The sequence below is a fragment of the Balaenoptera ricei genome, chromosome 1 (genome assembly GCF_028023285.1).
Source record: "Balaenoptera ricei isolate mBalRic1 chromosome 1, mBalRic1.hap2, whole genome shotgun sequence".
In the NCBI taxonomy this organism is placed as follows: Eukaryota; Metazoa; Chordata; class Mammalia; order Artiodactyla; family Balaenopteridae; genus Balaenoptera; species Balaenoptera ricei.
In genome coordinates, this window is record NC_082639.1 from 12,731,203 (window position 1) to 12,751,516 (window position 20,314).

At 58.3% G+C, this 20,314-nt stretch overlaps 2 protein-coding genes across 10 annotated transcripts in view; one reads left to right on the forward strand and one right to left on the reverse strand.

Annotated features, from left to right (window-relative positions):
* The window catches only part of CROCC (ciliary rootlet coiled-coil, rootletin), a 48,529-nt gene extending 35,455 nt beyond the window's left edge, over nt 1-13,074 (forward strand). For 5 of the 7 annotated variants that reach the window (XM_059914656.1, XM_059914645.1, XM_059914599.1 and 2 more), the window contains 11 exons: nt 214-586; nt 5,884-6,053; nt 6,163-6,283; nt 6,572-6,735; nt 8,161-8,376; nt 9,030-9,254; nt 9,685-9,834; nt 10,158-10,358; nt 10,566-10,697; nt 11,416-11,592; nt 12,427-13,074. In XM_059914656.1, the coding sequence (XP_059770639.1) occupies nt 214-586; nt 5,884-6,053; nt 6,163-6,283; nt 6,572-6,735; nt 8,161-8,376; nt 9,030-9,254; nt 9,685-9,834; nt 10,158-10,358; nt 10,566-10,697; nt 11,416-11,592; nt 12,427-12,513 (2,016 nt within the window). In that variant the 3' untranslated portion in view covers nt 12,514-13,074. The remainder of the gene's footprint in view (nt 1-213; nt 587-5,883; nt 6,054-6,162; nt 6,284-6,571; nt 6,736-8,160; nt 8,377-9,029; nt 9,255-9,684; nt 9,835-10,157; nt 10,359-10,565; nt 10,698-11,415; nt 11,593-12,426) is intronic. The other 2 variants (XM_059914608.1, XM_059914625.1) reach the window with 1 other exon arrangement.
* A 1,226-nt stretch (nt 13,075-14,300) lies between these two features.
* MFAP2 (microfibril associated protein 2) lies at nt 14,301-20,314 on the reverse strand. 3 transcript variants are annotated; one of them, XM_059895151.1, is made up of 10 exons: nt 20,227-20,302; nt 19,722-19,799; nt 17,876-17,953; nt 16,765-16,851; nt 16,561-16,587; nt 16,364-16,450; nt 16,194-16,238; nt 15,353-15,440; nt 15,068-15,141; nt 14,301-14,820 (listed from the first exon to the last, which is right to left on the reverse strand). In XM_059895151.1, exons 3-10 carry the CDS (start codon nt 17,910-17,912, stop codon nt 14,717-14,719), a joined length of 549 nt encoding a protein of 182 aa, XP_059751134.1. In that variant the 5' UTR covers nt 17,913-17,953; nt 19,722-19,799; nt 20,227-20,302; the 3' UTR covers nt 14,301-14,716. The 3 variants fall into 3 exon arrangements, with proteins under 3 accessions (XP_059751134.1, XP_059751114.1, XP_059751123.1); XM_059895131.1 differs by having other exon boundaries at nt 16,765-16,854; XM_059895140.1 differs by lacking the exon at nt 19,722-19,799 and having other exon boundaries at nt 16,765-16,854; nt 20,227-20,314.

The window sequence follows — 20,314 nt, forward strand, 5'->3', positions numbered from 1 at the left end:
ACAGAAGGAAGAGGTAAACAAATTCTAATAGTTTCTTTCCATACTCTCGTGATGTTCCTGCATCTCCTGCCTGGGTGGAGACCATTAACGAAACAGGAGTTCTGCACGCCACTTTTGGGCCCGTGGGCTCCAGGCTGAGCCTGGGAGGGTGGGTGTTGGGTTGAGGGGTGGCCTTGCTGACCCCCACCTCTCGGCCTTGCCCCCTCGCCCCAGCTCCAGGGAGCCCAGCGGAAGCTGCAGGAGCAAGAGGGCGAGTTCCGGACCCGCGAGCGAGGCCTGCTGGGCTCCCTGGAGGAGGCGCGCAGCGCCCAGAAACAGCAGTTGGACCATGCCCGCAGCCTGGAACTGAAGCTGGAGGCCGCCCGGGCCGAGGCTGCGGAGCTGGGGCTGCGACTGAGCGCGGCCGAGGGCCGGGCTCAAGGCCTGGAGGCCGAGCTGGCCCGCGTGGAGACGCAACGGCGCGCAGCGGAGGCCCAGCTGGGGGGCCTGCGCTCAGCCCTGCGCCGGGGCCTGGGCCTCGGTGGTGTGTCCAGCCCTGCCCCGCGGCCCGCGCCCGTCTCTCCTAACCGGAGCGCGCCTTTTGGAGGTGAGAGAGCTCGGTGGAGAAGGGGAGGGTCAGTGGAAGGGCCTCGCAGAGCCTCCGCCCCTACTCTCCGCCCCCATGTCCAGTTCTGTCCCGCCTACGAGGCCGCCCTTGGCCTGGCCCGCCCCGCCCCTCTTTTGATGACCAGTCTCGAACCCCGCCCCTTCAGCTAGTTCCTTGCTGAGACCCGCCTACCTGCGCCCCCCACCCCCCTTACATCACTTTCTGGCCCTCCACTGGGCCACGCCCCTCTTGAGCCCAGTCTCAGTCCTGCCACTCACCCAGGCTGATCTGCACATACCGTAGCTTGCTTCTTTTTAAAGGGAGTAGAGGGTGCCGCTTTTTTTTTTCCATTGAATTATAGTTGATTTACAATGTGGTAATTTCTGCTGTATTGCAAAGTGATTCATTTATACATGTATATACATTTTTAAAATATCCTGTTCCATTATGGTTTATCACAGAATATTGAATATAGTTCCCGGTGCTACAGTAGGACCTTGTTGTTTATCCATTCTATACATAATAGTTTGCATTTGCTAATCCCAAACTCCCACTCAATTCCTCTCCCACCCCTCTTTCCCCTTGTCAACCACAAGTCTGTTCTCTGTGTCTGTGAGTCTGTTTGTTTCATAAAAGTTCATTTGTGTCATATTTTAGATTCCACATTTAAGTGATTATCATATGGTATTTGTCTTTCTCTTTCTGACTTACTTCACTTAGTATGATAATCTCTAGGTCCATCCATGTTGCTGCAAATGGCATTATTTTGTTCTTTTTTTATGACTGAGTAGTATTCCATTGTATGTGTGTACCACATCATCTTTTTTTAAAAAAAAATATTTATTTATTTATTTGGTTGCAGTGGGTCTTAGTTGCGGCTTGCCAGCTCCTTAGTTGCGGCAGGTGGGCTCCTTAGTTGTGGCTCCAGGGCTCCTTAGTTGCGGCTCACTGGCTCCTTAGTTGTGGCATACGAACTCTTGTTGTGAGATGCGTGTGGGATCTAGTTCCCTCACAAGGGATTGAACCCAGGCCCCCTGCATTGGTAGCGTGGAGTCTCATCCACTGTGCCACCAGGTAAGTCGCTGTACCACATCTTCTTTATCCATTCATCTGTCGATGGACATTTAGGTTGTTTCCATGTCTTGGCTATTGTGAATATGTGCTGCTATGAACATAGGAGTGCATGTATCTTTTTGAATTATATTTTTGTCTGGATATATGCCCAGGAGTGGGATTGCTGGATCATATGGCAACTCTATTTTTAGTTTTTTGAGGACCCTCCATACTGTTTTCCATAGTGGCTGAGGGTGCTGCTTCTTTTTTTTTTTTTTTTAAGTTTTTATTTATTTATTTATTTATTTATTTATTTATGGCTGTGTTGGGTCTTTGTTTCTGTGCGAGGGCTTTCTCTAGTTGTGGCAAGTGGGGGCCACTCTTCATCACGGTGCGCGGGCCTCTCACTATCGCGGCCTCTCCCTTTGCTGAGCACAGGCTCCAGACGCGCAGGCTCAGTAATTGTGGCTCACGGGCCTAGTTGCTCCGCGGCATGTGGGATCTTCCCAAACCAGGGCTCGAACCCGTGTCCCCTGCATTGGCAGGCAGATTCTCAACCACTGCGCCACCAGGGAAGCCCGGTGCTGCTTCTTAATGCCCATAACTCCTCTGAGTCTTCGAGTCTCCACCCTTTCTAATTGACCCCTGCTTTCTCTCCATCAGCACCTCATCCTCTTCATTCTCCTGTCGCTGGCTCCACACCCCTCCATACCAGACCTATGACCCCCATATCTACCCCAGAAACATACACACTCAGCCCAACCCCCCTTCCAGGAACTTCTTCAGAAGAGATCCTCCCACCCGCACCTGCTCCCAAGGCCCAGGGGATGACTCTGGGAAAATCAGCACTGTGTTTCAGCAGGTGCAAGCAGCCTTTTAGGGAGCATTCATCTTGTCTCGGCCTGACCCCAATCTCACCTTGATTCCTAGGGCCTAGAATAGAACCTGTGGAATCTTAGAATGGTGGGAAATTCACTATGAGATATTGAGTTGTTGCCTCTTCAAATCCACAGATTTAGCCCCAGGATTGCATTCATTCATTCAGTTCTGCTATTTATTAAGCACATACTATGTGCCAAATACAGTTGAAGCACTGGGGATGGAGTGGTAAACAAAACTGACAAGCATTTCTGCTTTTATGGAGCTTATGGTCTAGGTATGGGAGTAGCAGACAATAAAAGTGCTATATATAAATTAAATATAGAATGTATTGGGTGGTGGTATGAGCTGGAAAATAGGTAAGGAAAAATAAGTCAAGGGATATTGCTGGTGAGAATGTAAAATGGTGCAACCACTTTGGAAAATAGTTTAGCAGTTCCTCAAAAAACTAAAACTTAGAATTACCGTATGACCCAACAATTCCACTCCTAGGTATATACCCAAAAGAATAGGCACTTGAATAGATATTGTCCACCAGTGTTCATTGTAGCATTATTCACAGTAGCCAAAATGTGGAAACAACCAAAGTGTGAGTCGGCAGGTGAATTGATAATGTGATACCATTATTATTCAACCTTGAAAAGGAGTGACATTTTGATACGTGTTACAACATGGGTAAACTTTGACAACATTATGCTAAGTGAAATAAGCTACTCACAAAAGGACAAATATAGTATGATTTTACTTATGTGAAATATTTAGAATAGACAGACATTCATGGAGACAGAAAGAGTTTAGAGTTTACCAGGGGGTGTGAGGAGGGGAGAATTAAGAGTTATTGCTTACTGGTTACAGAGTTTGGGGTTGTATTAGTCTGCCAAGGCTGCTGTAACAAAGTACCACAAACTGAGTGGCTTAAACAACAGAAATTTATGTCTCACGGTTCTGGAGCCAGAAGCCCAAGGTCAGGGTGTCGACAGGGCCATGCTTCCCCTAAAGGCATTAGGGGAGAATTTGTTCCAGGTTTCCTGGTAGTTCCTTAACTTACGGCAGCATAACCCCAGTCTTTACACGGAGTTCTCCTTGAGTGTGTGTCTCAATTCCCCCTTTTTATAAGGACACCGATCATACTGGATTAGGGTCCACCCTACTCCAGTATGACCTCATCTTAACTCATGACATCCATAACCCTATTTCCAAATAAGGTCACATTCTGGGTATGGCAGTTAGGACTTCAACATACGAATTTTGAGGAGATGCAATTCAACCCATAATAGGGGTGATGGAAAAGATTTAGAAACAGTGGTGATGTTCACACAACAGCTTGAGTATAATTAATGCCACTTAAAGGTGGTGAGAAAGGTATATTTTGTTATATATATCTTATCACAGTAAAATTTTTTTTTTTAATAAATTTATTTATTTATTTTTGGCCGCACTGGGGCTTCGTTGCAGCGTGCGGGCTTTCTCTAGTTGCGGCGAGCGGGGGCTACTCTTTGTTGCGGTGCACCGGCTTCTCATTGCGGTGGCTTCTCTTGCTGCGGAGCACAGGCTCCAGTTGTTGTGGTGCGCGGGCTCAGTAGTTGTGGCGCACGGACTCTAGAATGCAGGCTCAGTAGTTGTGGTGCACAGGCTTCGTTGCTCTGCGGCATGTGGGATCTTCCCAGACCAGGGCTCGAACCCATGTCCCCTGCATTGGCAGGCGGATTCTCAACCACTGCGCCACCAGGGAAGCCCCAGTAAAATTGTTTTTGAAGCTAAGGCCAGGACGGGGGCTAAGGTGTCCCTGTGGGAGGCAGGGAGAGCCCTGCTGAGGAGGTGGGGAAGGGAAGGGTGGGAGAAGAGACTGAGGGCAAGTGGAGAAGTCCTGAGTAGCAGTACCCCTGTTGTGTGAACAGCAAGGGCCGCAGCGCTTCCGGAGTGTAGCGAACAGGGTGGAGAGGTGTGGGATGTGAGGCCGTGGGACACCAGACCTGCTCAAGCGGTCCTTGCAGGCCGCCATGAGGGTACCAGCTTCACTCTGAGGGTAGGGAGGCAGTGGATAGACGTCCCGCTCTGGGTCCTTTGGGTGCTGATGGAGCCGTGGGGCAGGTTGGGTGTCACTGCTAAGGCCGACCCCCGTCCTGCAGTTCTCATTATTGACCTCCAGGTGCTGTCCCGTCTCTGTCCGCCCTGTCCCCTCCCACCTCGTCATTGCCCGTCATCTCCCAAGCACAGTTCAAATTTTTCTGCTGGGAAATAGGGGCGCCTGGGTTCAAATCCCGGCTCTGGATCTTCCGAGCTTTGAGACCAAGCAAATCACTTAACTGCTCTGAGCCTGCCCAGCCTGTGAAGGGGGGAAGTTGGTCCTTACCTCTCAGAGAGTTACTGTGAGGATGAAACGAGATGATGTAGGGAAAGCATTGGCCCAGTGCCTGGCACATAGTAAGCGCTCGTTACAGGGAGGTGTTGAGGGGATGGAGTGTCCACCCTTGGACTGGGCCCAGGGGATGCAGCCCTCATGCACTTGTGGTCTGGGTGGGAGAGGCAGACATCGGACCCCCTTGAGGGTGGGATGAGCTCACCCCAACCCAGCCTGGGGTCAGGGAGGCCTCTGAGAAGTGTTCTTTTTTTTTTTTTTTTTTTATAAATTTATTTATTTATTCATTTATTTAATTTTTGGCTGCATTGGGTCTTCGCTGCTGCAAGTGGGTTTTCTCTAGTTGCGGCGAGCGGGGGCTACTCTTTGTTGCGGTGCACGGGCTTCTCATTGCGGTGGCTTCTCGTTGTGGAGCGTGGGCTCTAGGCGCACGGGCTTCAGTAGTTGTGGCTCGCGGGCTCTAGAGCGCAGGCGCAGTAGTTGTGGCGCATGGGCTTAGTTGCTCCACGGCATGCGGGATCTTCCCGGACCAGGGCTCGAGCCCGTGTCCCCTGCATTGGCAGGCGGGTTCTTAACCACTGCACCACCAGGGAAGCCCCTGAGGGGTGTTCTTTACACGTAGGCCTAAAGGAATGGGCCAGGCAAAGAGAAGCCACTGAGAGAGAAGGCAACAGCAGGTACAAAGGCCCAGGTGCCTTTGTGAGAGGGAATGTTCTAGAACATGGGAGCTGTGGGTGATGTGAAGTGGCCAGCTTGTCAAGGGAGAGGGTGATGCTGGCGGGGGTGAGCGACAGGTGATGGCAAGGAAGCTGGGCTTGGTTCTGAGGGTTGGGAGGGCTGGTCAAAGGTTAAGCAAGAGGCTGAGGGGACCCAGTTTGTGCTGTGGGGAGCTCACTGGGCTGCCGGGCTCAGCAGGGATGGGCGAGATGCACTGGGAGCCTGCAGGCACCAACCAGGCAGGAGAGGCCAGTGGCTCCTGCATCCCTGAGCATGTCTCCTTCTCTAGGAAGTGGGGAAGGGCTCAGCAGCCCCAAGCCCTTGGAACGCAGCCCTGGGTCCCAGCCACCATCCCCAGGACCTGCCACCTCCCCGGCATCTCCAGACCTGGACCCGGAAGCAGTGCGGGGGGCCCTCCGGGAGTTCCTGCAGGAGCTGCGGAGCGCCCAGAGAGAACGGGTGAGGTGGGGCGTGAGTGGCTGCAGGGGGAGCCCCTGGCTCAGGGCCCTGTGAGGGGCTGCAGGTCGTCAGAGCGGGTCTTCCCTTCCCCCCGACATTGGGGTTGCAGGATGAGCTTCGGGCCCAGACGAGTACCCTGAGTCGCCAGCTGGCTGAGGTGGAGGCCGAGAGGGACGGTGCGGCCTCACGGGCAAGGCAGCTGCAGAAGGCGGTGGCTGAGAGTGAGGAGGGTGAGTCTAGCCCTCGGGGTCCTTGCTTTGCTCTCTTGTGCTCTTAGCAGCTGAGGTGGGAGGCTGTGGGCTTGGCCTGAGCCACTCCTGCATCCCTGCCCTGGCCACCGTGGCCTGAGCGGGCTGTCTCCTCTGGGGGCCCCTCCCTGGTCAGCCTCACCCCGTGTCCAGACCCACGGACCCCCAAGGGCTCAGAGAGGCAAGCCCTGCAGTGGGTGGAGGGCGAGCCTGATTCAGGTCTCAGGCTGTGTGCCTGACGGGCCTGACGGGGCTGGGCGGGGGCCGCAGCCCGGCGCAGCGTGGACGGGCGGCTGAGCGGGGCCCAGGCCGAGCTGGCGCTGCAGGAGGAGAGCGCGCGGCACAGCGAGCGGGAGCGCCGGGCTGTGCTGGACCAGGTGGCTGCCCTGGAGAGGGGCCTGCAGGCCACCGAGAGCGAGCTCCGGGCCAGCCAGGTAGGCAGGAGCTGAGGGCCCGTGGGAGAGGGCGGCGGGGTGCGGGGATCTGTGTGCGCCCGAATGGACGTCTGTAAGTCCTCCTGTGCGCATCTCTGTTCTGTCTGCCTGGGTCTGTCAGACCAGCCTGCGACTTTCTCCAAAAGCACATTCAGATTTCATCATCTTGTTCCATATGAGGTCATTAGGCTGCAGAAGAAAGAGCCTGGGCTTTTGAAGCTCACAGGACTTGGGTTCAGGTTCTTGCCCTGCTGCGTGATTCTCGCTTTCCTCATCTATAAAAGGGGGAGAACGGTAACTCTCTCCCAGAGACAATGCACGTGCACTCTTAACACATAGACAGTGCTCAGGGGACCTGTTTCCTTCATCTCTGTATAGCCGGTTTTATGTGTGTTTGGGAGACATCTGTATATACGCGCGCGCACGTGCGTGTGTGTGTGTGTGTGTGTGTGTGTGTGTGTGTCTGGGGCAGGAAGCACAGGCCCTGGTGGTGACGGTCTAGGCCGCCGAAGCCTTGAACCCTTCTTGCAGCCACAGATTCCCCCCCCCCCTCCCCTTTCCTCCTCTGGCCCTCCGTGCCTGTCCCCACAGCCCACCCCAGGCCTCTGGCTCCAGGCCGAGCTTGAGCTGGATTGTTGTGTCTGCGGCTCTGGCTCTGGCCTTGGGCCCAGCCGCAGGGGCCGCGGGAGGAGGCCAGGAACAAAGCTGGGCAGGAGCCAGAGTGGGGCTGCTGGGCCCAGACATGGCAGGGTTGGGGCTCTGAGCAGGGTGGAAGCGGGGCAGGCCTGGGCGCTGTTGTAATAACACCTCCTTGCCCCTCCCTGTCTCTAGGATGGTGACAGGAAGAGAAGGACCCCTGTCTGTCTTCCTGCCCTATCCCCACTCCCCAAGTCTTCACCAGCTGACCCCGCATAGGGAAGGGAGGAGTATCATCCCCTAAAATCTGGAAGGGCCCAGGGCTCCTGCCCGACTCAGCTCAGGTCCCACATGCAGCTCTGGGCCCGCCTCTGGAGAGCGATGCAGCAGAGCAGGGAAGCCCTGGAATCTGCATTTTTACACCTTCCACCCTCACCGCCCTGGGGCTCTGTAAACACCCAGGTTGTGGCGTCCCTGGCCCAATCCGGTCCCCTGACCACACAGAGATGAAATAGGGCCAGAGAGCAGGGACGGAGGGATGAGCCTGGAATCACACAGCCTGTGAGACTTAGGCAAAACTGGAAAGTGCTCTGGGATCCTCAAGTCACCCTGTGAACATATGGGGAGACTGAGGCCCCAAGAGGGTCAGGGGCTGGCCCTGGGTCACCCAGCAAGTGGTGTCTGTGACCACTTCCAGGCTGCTCCCCACTTTCTCCTAAGGGCCCTGAGGGATGTGGGAGGCGTGGGGTGGGCTGCACAGCTGGGGCCTGAGCCCTGCCCCACCCACAGGAGAAGATCAGCAAGATGAAGGCCAACGAGGTGAAGCTGGAGAGCGACAAGCGGCGTCTGAAGGAGGTGCTGGATGCCTCCGAGAGCCGCAGCGTCAAGCTGGAGCTGCAGCGGCGCTCGCTCGAGGGGGAGCTGCAGCGCAGCCGCCTGGGCCTGAGCGACCGGGAGGCCCAGGCCCAGGCCCTCCAGGAGCGGGTAGACTCCCTGCAGAGGCAGGTGGGTCCCCTCCCCCGACCTCAGGCCCCTCTTCTGCCTGCCCTGTGCCAAGTACATTATGGGGACTCTGTTTGATCCTCCCCACTACCCTGCGAGGCAGGTATTATCATCACCCCATTTCACGGATGGGCGGATGGAAGCTCACGGAGGTGACGTCATTGCCCAAGATCACATAGCTAATACGAGGCAGGGCCAAAATGAGAATTCAGGACTGTTTGTTGACGGAGTCTGCACTCAAAGGAGGCACGTGGGACCAGTTAGAGACATAGATTTCACTCATTTTCTTTTTTTGCCTTGGCCGCCGGGAAGCTGAGCTCTAACTGGAATGTTCAGTAGCTCTGCTAGCCCTACACTGTCACCCGCCTAAGTCAAGAACACAGAAAATGTCAGGGTTGTGGTGGTTACCCTTTCTTCTCCATAACAGGGAGGAAAGGGGAATGAGAACAGGCGGAAGACCACGGAGTCTGGGACAGCCAGGTTGATGGCACTCTGTGTGAGGGTAGTTAACTGGCGGTGCGACCGGGCCCAGGTTGTAGTCACCTGAGCCAGTGGGAATGCATGGGAACAGTGAGTATCAGTGAGAAAGGCCTAGAGAGAGGTGGCAGGGGCTTGGGTTAGGCACACCTGGACCATCCTGTCTGTCTTCCCACCAGGTGGCAGACAGTGAGGTGAAGGCGGGGACTCTGCAGCTGACGGTCGAGCGGCTGAGTGGGGCCCTGGCCAAGGTGGAAGAGAGCGAGGGGGTCCTGCGGGACAAGGTGCAGGGCCTGATGGAGGCTCTGACCCAAAGCAGCACCAGCCTCACCAGCACCCAGGACAAGAACCTGCACATGCAGAAGGCCCTGACTGCCTGTGAACATGACCGCCAAGTGCTCCAAGTATGGGAGTTCCAGGGTCTGGCTTCGGGCGGGCCCAGTGAGAGTTAGCCTACAAAGGCAGGCTTGGGGGCCCTGGTGGAGAGCTGACCCCTGGGATGGTCAATAAGAGCTGCCTTTGGGGGAGGGGTGGGCCCAGTAAGAGCATCAGCCAATGAGGGGAGGCTCTGGGGGGGAGGTGGGATCAAGCCTACTAGGACAGGCTGCAGGACCCAGGGGCAGGGTAAGGGAAGAGCTGGGGTCTGAGGGCTTCCCCACCTTGTGCAGGTCAGTGGCTAGGCTGTGGGCCAGGCCTGCTGTCTGGCTTACTCTCCAGGTGAGAGGACTACCTGTTTAAGGGGCTGTGAACCTGGCCCGGAGGTACCGAGTAGAGAGGAGCCCTTTGCCTCAGGGCTCCCAGGACGGCCTGGCACCATCAGCCCTTGTCCTGCAGGAACGGCTGGAGGCCACGCGGCAGGCGTTATCCGAGGCGAGGAAGCAGAGCAGCTCCCTGGGCGAGCAGGTGCAGACCATGCGGGGCGACCTAGCGGACCTGGAGCTGCAGCGGGCGGAGGCCGAGGGCCAGCTGAAACAGCTGCAGGAGGTGAGGGCCTGGCGGGCCCTTCTGTCCCCAGGACCGTGAGGCCCTCGGCGTCGGGACCTTCTCACCTATCTCCACCTTATCCCAAACCTAGGCCCAGCCTCCTGTGAGGAAGCATGGTTCACTCAGTCCATATCCCCATTATACAGATGGAGAAACTGAGGCCCAGACAGAACTGTCTGGCCTCAGGTGACCATTCCCTGATGTGGGCCTCATAATAGCCTTGCCTAGCAAGTGGGCCTGGCAGGCTGGCATCATCATCTCCAAGCTTCCGATGCACACCCTGAGGCCCAGAGGGATTAGGGACTTGCTGGCTTCCGCTGCAGGCACTGCGGCAACGGCAAGAAGGTGAGGCTGCGGCCCTGCAGACGGTCCAGAAGCTGCAGGATGAGCGGCGGCTGCTGCAGGAGCGCCTGGGGAGCCTGCAGCGCGCCGTGGCTCAGCTGGAGGCCGAGAAGCGGGAGGTGGAGCGCTCAGCCCTGCGGCTGGAGAAGGACCGGGTGGCCCTCAAGAGGATGCTGGACAAGGTGGGCTGTGTCCCTAGGGCCCTCCCTTCACTTCCTCTGGGTCCCAGCCCTGGTTGGTCCCAGCTGCGTGTCCTCAGGGTGTGGGGGCCGCAAGTCCCCCCCGGCCCTGCTACCTGTAACCCAACACCCCTTTCTGAGCTGCTCCCACTTCCTGGGACCTCCCTCCTTCCCCAGGCACCCTGATCCCCTCCCGCTCTCCCCACCTAGGTGGAACGGGAGAAGCTTCGCAGTCACGAGGACACGGTGCGGCTGAGCGCAGAGAAGGGCCGCCTGGACCGCACGCTCACGGGGGCTGAGCTGGAGCTGGCCGAGGCCCAGAGGCAGATCCAGCTGCTGGAGGTCTAGCCCCTGCCCACCCAGCCCTGGACACGCTTTCTCTCCCCAGCCCTGGACCCAACTCCACCCCCACAGTCCACGAGCCCAGAGCCTTGGAGGGGCGGCCCAGAGCCAGGTCCCAGAGGGAGGGGTCCTCCCCAGAGTGGACAGGAAAGAGACCTGTCAGCACACGCGCCTGTGTGCTCACATTGGTTGTGGACGTGAAGAACTATGAGTGTATGTGAGAGTATTCCTGCACATGTAGCACGAATCTTGTGCATGGATGTGGCATATCTAAGTATTAGGGATATATTATATCTGTATCTTTGTGTACAGGTCTCTTCTTGTATGTAGATGTATGTAAGAGTATTGGGCTTTTGCACATATGCATGCATCCATGTGAACACAGGTTTTTACATGCTTGCTTCTATCTATCTTATCTATCTATATCTGTATACACATATGGGCTTGTCTCTTGTGTTTGAATATGTCTGTGTGTGTGTTTGTGTGCCTGAGGGCGGGTCACTAAGTACCCTGACCCAGGATTTGCAGGCCAGGAGGGCTGGGGGGTGGGAGAAAAACAAGGGTCTCTCCTACATCCCCTGCTTTGCCCCAAGGGGCCCTCAGGCTCCCACCCCAGGGAGGTGCCTGACACCCTTTCACACACATGTGCGTGCGCACACGCGCACACACACACACACACACACACGGCCAGAGGCCTGACCCATGGTCCCTCCTGCAGGCCCAGGTGGCAGCGCTGGAGCAGAACCACAGCCCAGCGCGGCTGGAGGCGGATGAGCAGCAGCTGGAGCTGCAGCAGGAAGTGGCGCGCCTGCGCAGCGCCCAGGTGCAGACGGAGCGCACCCTGGAGGCGCGGGAGCGGGCCCACCGGCAGCGGGTGCGTGGCCTGGAGGAGCAGGTACTCAGGCCTGGTGGGCTCTGGCCCTTCCCCAGGGGGTGGCAGCATCAGCAGGACTCCCCCTTCAGGAGGCTGGGCCGGGACGGAAGTGTGGAGCTGGGGGAAGTGGGAGGAGGAGGAGGAGGAGGGGGCGAGGGAGAGGAAGAAGTGGCGGCAGGGAGAGGGCTGGTAGTAACCTCTTGGGTATAAGCGGTCAGTGGCACCCATAACTGAAATGGTCCGGGTGGATCTATGCTGGTATCAGCCATGGCTGGACACAGGGGCTCAAGTGATGTCATTGGAACTCAGTCCCCTTGCCACGGCTCCATGCCTGGGCAGGCCGTCTCCCTGGGTGGCACAGGTGGCCTCAGCAGCTCCAGCCTCTGGTTATCCTAACAACCCATGATCCCAGAGGAGAGAGGGGCCCTCTTCCCCGAGAGCAACAGCAAAAGTCCCAAGGATGATCCTCATTGGCCAGCTGAGATCGCAGGCCCCCTCGTGACCATCTCTGCCCTGATCATGTCTGCAGGGCAAGGCTGCTTTGGTAGGCCAGGCCTGGGTCACAGGTCCACCCCTGGAGTCCAGCTAGCGCCAGGCCTGGCCTAGTGGTGAGAGTGGGGATGGGTGGCCCCCAAAGAGAGGCCAAGCAGTCTGGAGACGCCCCACTGCTCCATGGAGCAAAATGAGAAGGGGAGGAAATACCCTGGCTCTTAATGACACCTGGTTTTTCTGAAACAGGCAGCACCGGGTCCCTTCTGGTGTCCTTCCATCAGTCACACCCCACCCCCGCCGCCCCGCTTTCTCTGAAACCAGGCTGGGGTCCTGGGCTGGCCCTACCTCCTCTTTCTTCTCCAGGTGTCCACACTGAAGGGACAGTTGCAGCAGGAGCTTCGAAGGGGCTCAGCTTCTTTCTCCCCCTCCTCCGGCCCCCCAGAGAAGTGAGCACCTTGCTGGCTGGCATCCTGGAGAGCAGCCCCGTGGCGGGGGCGGCACAGGGGAGGGGGGACTCTCAGCACAGTCCACCCCCCGAGTTCAGCTGGGGGTGAGGAGGAGCAGGGGTGGCAGTGCCAGGGGAGGGGGGACTCCGGCACCAGGCCAGACCCGGCAGCGCCCTCCCAGCCTCGTCAGAGCCAACCACCCTCTGTGGGCTCCCCCCTCAGTCCAGCCCCTCTCCCCCAGGATGAGCCCGTATGAGGTCCCCCAGGACCAGTTTGAGGTCCTCCCTGAGTGGCTGAGCCAAAGCCAGGGGTTGGAGAGACCCCCCTTGTCTCTGGCCGACCCTGGAGCACAGGTTCACGGGAAAGAGAAGGGATGTCCAGGCCTGGGGCAGGGGACCTTCTCTGGCTTCCCAGAGATCTCTTTGCCTTAGTTCAGAGTATTTGTCAGGAAATTCCTCAGAGTTCAGAGTCCCTGTATTTTTATACCTTTTTACACTGTTAACTGTTCAGAACTGTTGTGTTTTTTGTAACAAGATGACCCCACTTAAAAAAAAAATGGTTTGTACAGATGTGTCCCTTTACTATTAATGTGCCTTCTCCACCTGGGAGACAGGAGGGGGGACAGGAGGGCCCTGGGGCCAGAGGGATGGGGTCCCCTAGTGGGTGCTCAGGGAGATGGGGGCAGCTTTTGAAAGGCCTGTGACGAAAGGTAAGGAACTCACCAACCTCACAGGATGTCGGGATGGGGAGGCCTCCAGGGTCCTGGGCCACCCACCCCGTTTAACAGACGGAGCTGTTGAGGTTTGGGATGGGACCCGACCTGTGCAGCTCGACTCTTTCCAGCTGAAGCTTTCTGCCCTTTTCTCTGGCTCCTCCTCAGGACAGGGCCTGCCCTCTGGACAGTAACAGGCATTCCAGGCGGTGTGGTAAACAAGTGCAGGCCTGGGAGTGGACGTGGGGTCTTGCCTTGGCTCCGCTGGGTGATCCTGGGCAAAGCTGCTTAACCTGTCAGAGCCTCAGTTTGCTCCTCTGTAAAATGGGAACCTGCCTCCCAGGGTGGTTATGAGGAAGTACACACAGAAGATGCTCAGTCAGTGTTTCCAAGGAGAACTTCCATTCATCTCATGGAGTCCAGTGGAGTCAGGTTCCGCCCCAGCCCTGCCACTTACCACTGTGGACCCTTGGGTGGCTTACGTAATCTAGGCTTAGTTTCCCTGTCTCTAAGATGCGAATATTAACTCTACCCATCACATCGGCCTGGTTGGAGGGTTAAATAGGGCTGTGTGCTGAGCCTTCAGACAGAGCCTGGTCTCCATATGCTGGTCAGAGGGAGGTGCTGTAACAGCTTGCCCTGTTGCCGCCCTCTGAACTGCACCAGCCTTCCCTCCTGCCAAAGCCCTTGATATCAAGAGTGCACCAACCTTGACCTCCTGCCTTCCACCCTATATGCTTCCACATGGGCGGCCTCTCATCTTGCCTTGCACCCTTCTCTGGTGATGGGGCACTCACAGACTCACCAAGCAGCCCTGACAATGAGGAAGCTATATTCCTGAACCTTCTATTTCTGATACAACCCCCTGCCACACACACACACACCCACACACCCCTGGGGGTGGGGGGCAGTTGTCATGGCCCATCTCTCTGGGCAGGTCAGAGCTGAAGCGGGTGGATGAGGAGGCAGAGGCAAGGCCACAGGTCACCTGAACCTTCCCTTCTCCTGAAGGGGCCGGGTAGTCTCTCGGCACCTGGCCATCTCCTCTGTGCTCTCAACGGAAAAAGTGACTCTGAATCTTTTGTAAAAACCTGTTTTTAATTTTGTATAAAACAAAGGTGGTCTATGCCCAGGGGCTGTAGGAAATCCAAGCAGACCAGCTGGGTGAGGGTCATAGCCTACCTTGGGGGTGGGGCTGGAGTGGGGGGGGTCTGTCCTCAGAGGGATGGAGAAGGCACATCAGGGGCCCAGGTCCCATAGAGAGGCCTGGGATGTCTCCCACCTGGGGGCGGAGACTGGACACTGGGGAGCCCCCTTTGTGCCCCAAGGGTGGCCACAGGCTGGGGGAAGGGCCTGAGGCAACCCCCGGCGCCGCAGCCACTAACTTTTTACGGGATAAAAGGAATGTCTGGCTGGGGAGAAAAGCACCAGGTCAGGCAGAGCCTGAGGGCCCCAGATCCGAGGAGGGTCCAGGGCTCGGGGTGCCAGTGCCACCCTAGCAGCCCCCGCAGCTCCTGGCACAGGAGGCTGCCACAGATTGGCACAGGCCGCTGCTGGCCATCACGCCACATTTGGAGAACTTGTCACGACACAGGTCAGCTGTTGGGGGTGGCAGGAAGGAGTGGGGGTCAGGGTGCGGCTAGGTGATGGGAACTGCTACCCCCTCCCCAACCGTGGTGATGGGGGATGTTCTGAGGATAAAAAGCAGCCGGGAGGGGAGCTCAGGATTCCCCGGAAGTGGCCCTGGATTGAACACATGTTTAATAAACATCAGCTGGGTGGACGCGTGGATGGACGATAAGCGGGCATGGGGGCAGGGGGAAGAGGAGGGTGGAGGCCTTCCTACCTCGCAGGAGCTCCTCGTGGGCACAGACCGTGCGGACACAGATTTCCTTGTTGATGACATACACACGGCGGAGGCTGAGGGCAACGGGGCCAGGGGAAATGTCAGCCCCATCCTCATCCTGCCCCACCGGAGAGCCTGAGACCCAGCCCCTAGGCCTGGGCTTAACCAGAGTTGAGCTCCACCTTGGGATTCACTAGCTTTCCCCACTCCCACGTTGCTGGCTGGAGCTGTGGTCCCCCTCACCCCCCTGCCACCCCCGTCCCCCCAGTCCCTGCCTGCGCTCACCTGTAGAAGCAGACCTCGTTGAGACACTGTTTGCAAGGCTTGTGTATGGAGTAGAGGCGGGTACACGGGTACTGCTCCTCGCGGCAGTCTGAGTGACAGGTGGGATCAGACTTGGGGGGGCTGCAGCTGGGGGCTTAGAGCTGGGTGGCAGCCCCCAACCGCACCCATGGGAGACTGGCTCTCAGGGCCTAGGTACCCCTGCACCCTCAGGCTCAGCCTAGACACGTGTGCACACACCAACACACGCACACACGAGCAGTGTTGGACCTTGCGAGGCTGCCCAATTTTATCCAGTATATTTATACATATACAAATTCACAACCACGCTTGGAAGCATACATTCAAACACAGATCTATCCCCACACACAGTCACAAAAGTCCACAGCAGCCTCACAGGAGGTCCGCACACTCACATGCTGAGCTGTGAGACAGGGTCCCTCACACACAGGCTGGCTCTCGGGCTCTTGGCCAGGGGAGGCCCGCTGAGCCGGCCTGGGCTTCCTGCCCCATCCTCGCCTCGCCTGCCACGAGCACCACCCCGTCCTGCCGCCGGCATGCTCCCGCCCCGCCCCAGTGTCTGGGAGTAGAGGCCCCTCCTGAGGCTGCAGCCAACTCGGCCTCCAGCTGGGCCCAGGGGGCAGGGGGATCGCCCAGAGCTGCCTCGGGGGGCCCTGGAGTTGCCAGCCTAAAGCAGGGGCACCTCTGCAAGCCCCTCACCCCACCACCTACCCCAGCGAGAGCAAGAGGCCTGGCTGTCTCTGTCCTCCCAGTGCCGCACCCCACTGCACCCTAACTTCCGGGGCCATGCCTCTGTCCCTCCAGTTGTCAGGAAGGTTCTTACCCAGAGGCCCAGGCTCCGTGGGCTCCGTCTCTACAGTTCCTGGTTCTGGTGTTGGGGGAGAGGCAGGCAGAGATCACTGGGACGGGTCTATTCAGGGCAGGGTGAGGTCACCTCTCCCAGCCCCGGACAGACCTCCCCACTCCCAGGGCTGGCTGGAGCTGGTGGCCTACCTAAGGTGGGAGCTGGGATGACTTCCTGTTGGACTTGCTGCTGGGACTGGAACTGAAACTGCTCCTGTGGGGGCCGAGGAGTCACCTCTGCAACGAGAGATGACAAAAGGGTCTGCTCCCTACTGCCGTCGCCCGCAGGTCTCTGTGGACCCCCCACCCAGCTGCCTGCCCATCCTATCCTGCCCTCAGCCCTTTACCTTGATAATCATAGTAGTCCGGGTTGTCTGAAAATAAAGATGAACGTGGAATTGGTGGGCTAGCCCCCAGCCCCAGGTCACAACTGAGCCAGGGACCATACCCCAAGATTCCCACCGCCCTACCACCCCACCTGATCCCTGGCTGAGCCATGCAGATCTAGGGAGCAGGGCTGGGGGAGGCCTGGGGGCGGACAAGGTGCTTACCGATCTGGTCGCTATAGTGAGTGTACTGGACGTGGTCTGGGAACGGAGGCAGCGGATCCAGGTCGTACTGGCCCTGAGCCAGCAGGCCTGCTGTGGGGAGGCAAAGCTGAGGGGACGCCCAGCAGGGAAGGGCAGCAGAGGCCCCAAAGCACTTCTGGGGAGGGTAGGTAGAGGTCCCTAGGGCAGGCCTGTAAGACCCTAAGATCCTCAACAGACTCTTAGAGCCATAGGATGCAAACGCCTTCCTTGACCATAAAGGCCCTTATACTCCCTGGTCCTGTGTCACCTCACTGATCATATCCTGCCCCTCTCCCCCATGCTGGCCTCTTGGCTGTTCCTGGAACTCAGCATGCTCCTGCCTGCCCCAAGTCCTTTGCACTTGACTCTCCCTGGGCCTGTGATCCTGATTAGCTTCTCCTCCTTCAAGTCTCAACTGAAATTTCAGCTCTGCTAAGAGGCCCTCGCTGGCCCACCCACACTCTCCATCTCATTCTCCTGTTTATTTCCATCATAGCACTCAACGTAATCTGACACTTATCACCTCTCCCTTCCCTAGACGGGCAAGCAACACCATGAGGGCAGGGGTCTGTCTGCCTGGTTCATCACTGTGTTCCCGGGGCCTAGCCCAGTGCCTGGCACAAAGCGGGAGCTCCACAAATATCTGTTAAATGAATGAATGTTAGACCTGGCAGGGCCTTTGGGGTCCCCACTGATAACTCCTCATTTTGACTAACAGGGACTTCTCCAAGGTCAAGATTGTATAGGTTAGTTGGGCCCCAAAGGGGTCTAGAACGCAGGCCTTCAGACTCCCTGCCTTAGAGGCCTCCATTCCTGCACCTCAGCTCCTGGGAGGGTCAGTAAGTAAGAAGAAAAATGTGGATCCTGGTGTCCGGGCCCACTCTCCAGAATCCTGCCAGTCTGCTGCTGTGGAGGGTTGAGGAGGGGCCCAGGAGACGCCTCTAGTTTTTGGGAGGGGGTGCCAGCCCAGTCTGTGGCCCAAGAGGTAGACAGCCCTGGGAGCGATGGAGCTGAGTTCTGGCCATAGGACACGACAAAAGCTTACTGCCAGCTCCCTCCCCCTGCAAACCCCACCTGCCTAGGTGCCACTTACCAGGCAGGAACAGCAGGAAGAGGTAGGCAGCTCTCATGGTTACACAATGAGGCGGGCTGGGCTGGAGTCAGGGGACAGCTGGAGGAAGAGGAGGGGGCAAGCTGCATCCTGGGCCACTACCCCAGGGCTGCAGAGCCCACTTCTCTCCCCCGAATTCAGCCTGGAGAAGGAGGGATTCGGGACAAAAGCCAGGCAGGTGGAGGGTCATGGAGTCTGGGCCCAGGGGGAGGGGACTACTTTGGAGGGACATCCTCTGTCCCTGATGGCCCACTGGGTTTTCAGGTCCTGAGGGACTCGGCCTCCAACCTGGCTCCAGAGCTGATCTTGACAAACAGACTCTACCCTGCCCTGCTCACTAAATGGACATTTCTAATCCTCTATCAGCCCTGCCCCTGCTCTCCTTGCCACACCCATGCCCACCCTCTGGTTCAGCACTTCCCCAGGTGTCTAATGCACTGATCCTGACCCCAGGCCCATCCTCGGGACCCCAGCCCTACCCAGCCAACATCGCAGCCCAGACTCAGCAGGAAACCACATGTGTGCCTGGGCCTCAGGGGCCCCTGGGACAGCCAGGCCTGGGCAGGACTCCCACCCCTAGAAGATTCCTCTCCTGCCAGGCCTCCAGGCCTCCCAAGACCTGGCTGACTTCATCGCACACTCACGAGACTGAGACAGACTGAGGTCTACTTGTCTGCTGGAGCAGGAAGCACTTAGGGTGGAGTCTGAAAAGCGCCTCTCTGGATCTTAGAGGGTAGCGCTGAAGGGGACCGTGATGTCCCCCAACCTGACACTGTATGACAAGTGTTATGTGTGTAGTTTTTGGGGAGAGGGCCGTGGTCCTTAGCTTTCACCGGGCTCTTGAAGTTCAAGAACTCCTGGTTGAGTCCAGCCTCCAGTCTTTGACCCCACAGTGGACTTGGCAGAATCTACAGGTCCTCTTGTCCAGTCCCAGCTCAGTGCGGGGCAGCCCCAAGGCTGTCAGTAGAAACTAGGAGGGCTGGGAGAGAGTCCCCGGGCTCACCCATCCAGAGGACCCCCGCCCTGCCACAACAAAAGGAGTTCTTCCCGACAGCTGAATGGAAACCTAACTTTGCCCCACTGTGCCTCGCCCAGGGAGTCGAGGGAGAGGGGGAGGGAAGGGGCAGAAACATGGGCATCTTTCCCTGCTTCTGCCCAGTCCTGACGCTTTCGTGACCTGCTGCCTGTCTCATACATTCAATCTCTCACTCCCTCCTCAACCCTTACTGCAGTCGATGGGGTGGGTGGGGATGAGGTGGGGTGGCGGAGGAGAGACCTATGACTCAAGCTGCCCCACTGGCCGGGGACATCTGGCTCCCACATCCCCATTCTGAGCGCGCTTGGCCTCCTCCTGGTGGAGGACTAAAAGGCCTGGAGCTCCCCACAAGGCCTCACTGTCCCCTACTTGCCCCCAGGCTGGTGGCAGGCAGGCTAGCTGGAGCTGTCACCACTCAGGAGAAGACCCCGAGCTGGGGAGGTTGGTTGGGGGGCAAGGGGTTCTGTCGGTCCCCAAAGCCCCTCCTAGGCCTCTCAGCCCCCTGCAAGGAGTCTTTCCTCCCCTCAGAGGTTGAGCACCCAGGCCCAGGCTTATTGGGGGAAGGAGGGCTGGGCTGTAAAGAGGAGCGTACCTGTGGCAGAAGCGGGTCCCTCCAGGGGACCACACCTCCAAGCACATCTAGACGACAGGAGGCCAGGACCTGCCTAGGAGGCCTGTTCCCCGACCCTGGCCCCTTCCACCGCTGGGATGCCCCCTACCCTCTGTGCCTGGCGAGGAGGGGCACTAGCGGGGCCTCCTCTGGGCCCCCTGCCCCCACGCTCACTGACTCACTCTGCTGGAGGCTCTGTCTGCTCCAGAGGCCGGGCTGGGGTCCGGCTGGAGGAAACCAGATGTTGCAGCGCCGCACAGCTGGGAACAATCAACCGCGGAAACTTGCTCTGGCGCGCTCCCTCGCGCTCTCTCGGTCTCTGATCTCTCTTTGTCTCTCCGCGTCTCTGTCCCCGCCGCTCCCGCCGGACACCCACACCCCAGCCGCCGCATTCCAACCTCCCAGGGAGAACAAAAGCCTCCCCATCCCCGACGCCCCCCAAATCAGGCTCCCCTCCCTTCCCAACTCGCGTCTTCCCCTCCAAACGACCCCAAACTTTCCAAGTGCCCTCTTAGCATCTGCTCAGACGGCCCCGGGTTCAGGGATCCCGAAAGGAAAGCCGCTCCCAGGATCGGGGACCCGCAGAGCCCCACACCCTCAGTACCTGGGGGCCCTCCGACGTCGCGGCCCACGACCCAGTCCCCCCTTGCGCCCCCGGCCCGGTCAGGCCGCCAGGCCCATGCCTACCTGGCCGGGTCACTCCGCGGCCCGCTCCGAGTCCGCCCGCCGGAGCCGCCCCTTTGCCCGCTCCGAACCCCCCTCCGGGCCCCCGACG

Coding starts and splice junctions, on each gene's coding strand:
- MFAP2 (XM_059895140.1), bottom strand. CDS start 17,912: ATGAGAGCTGCCTACCTCTTCCTGCTGTTCCTGCCTG. Junction 16,239..16,363: donor CATCCCAGCTCCCACCTTAG/GTAGGCCACCAG, acceptor CCCCAACACCAG/AACCAGGAACTGTAGAGACG. Junction 14,821..15,067: donor CCACGAGGAGCTCCTGCGAG/GTAGGAAGGCCT, acceptor CACCCCCAACAG/CTGACCTGTGTCGTGACAAG.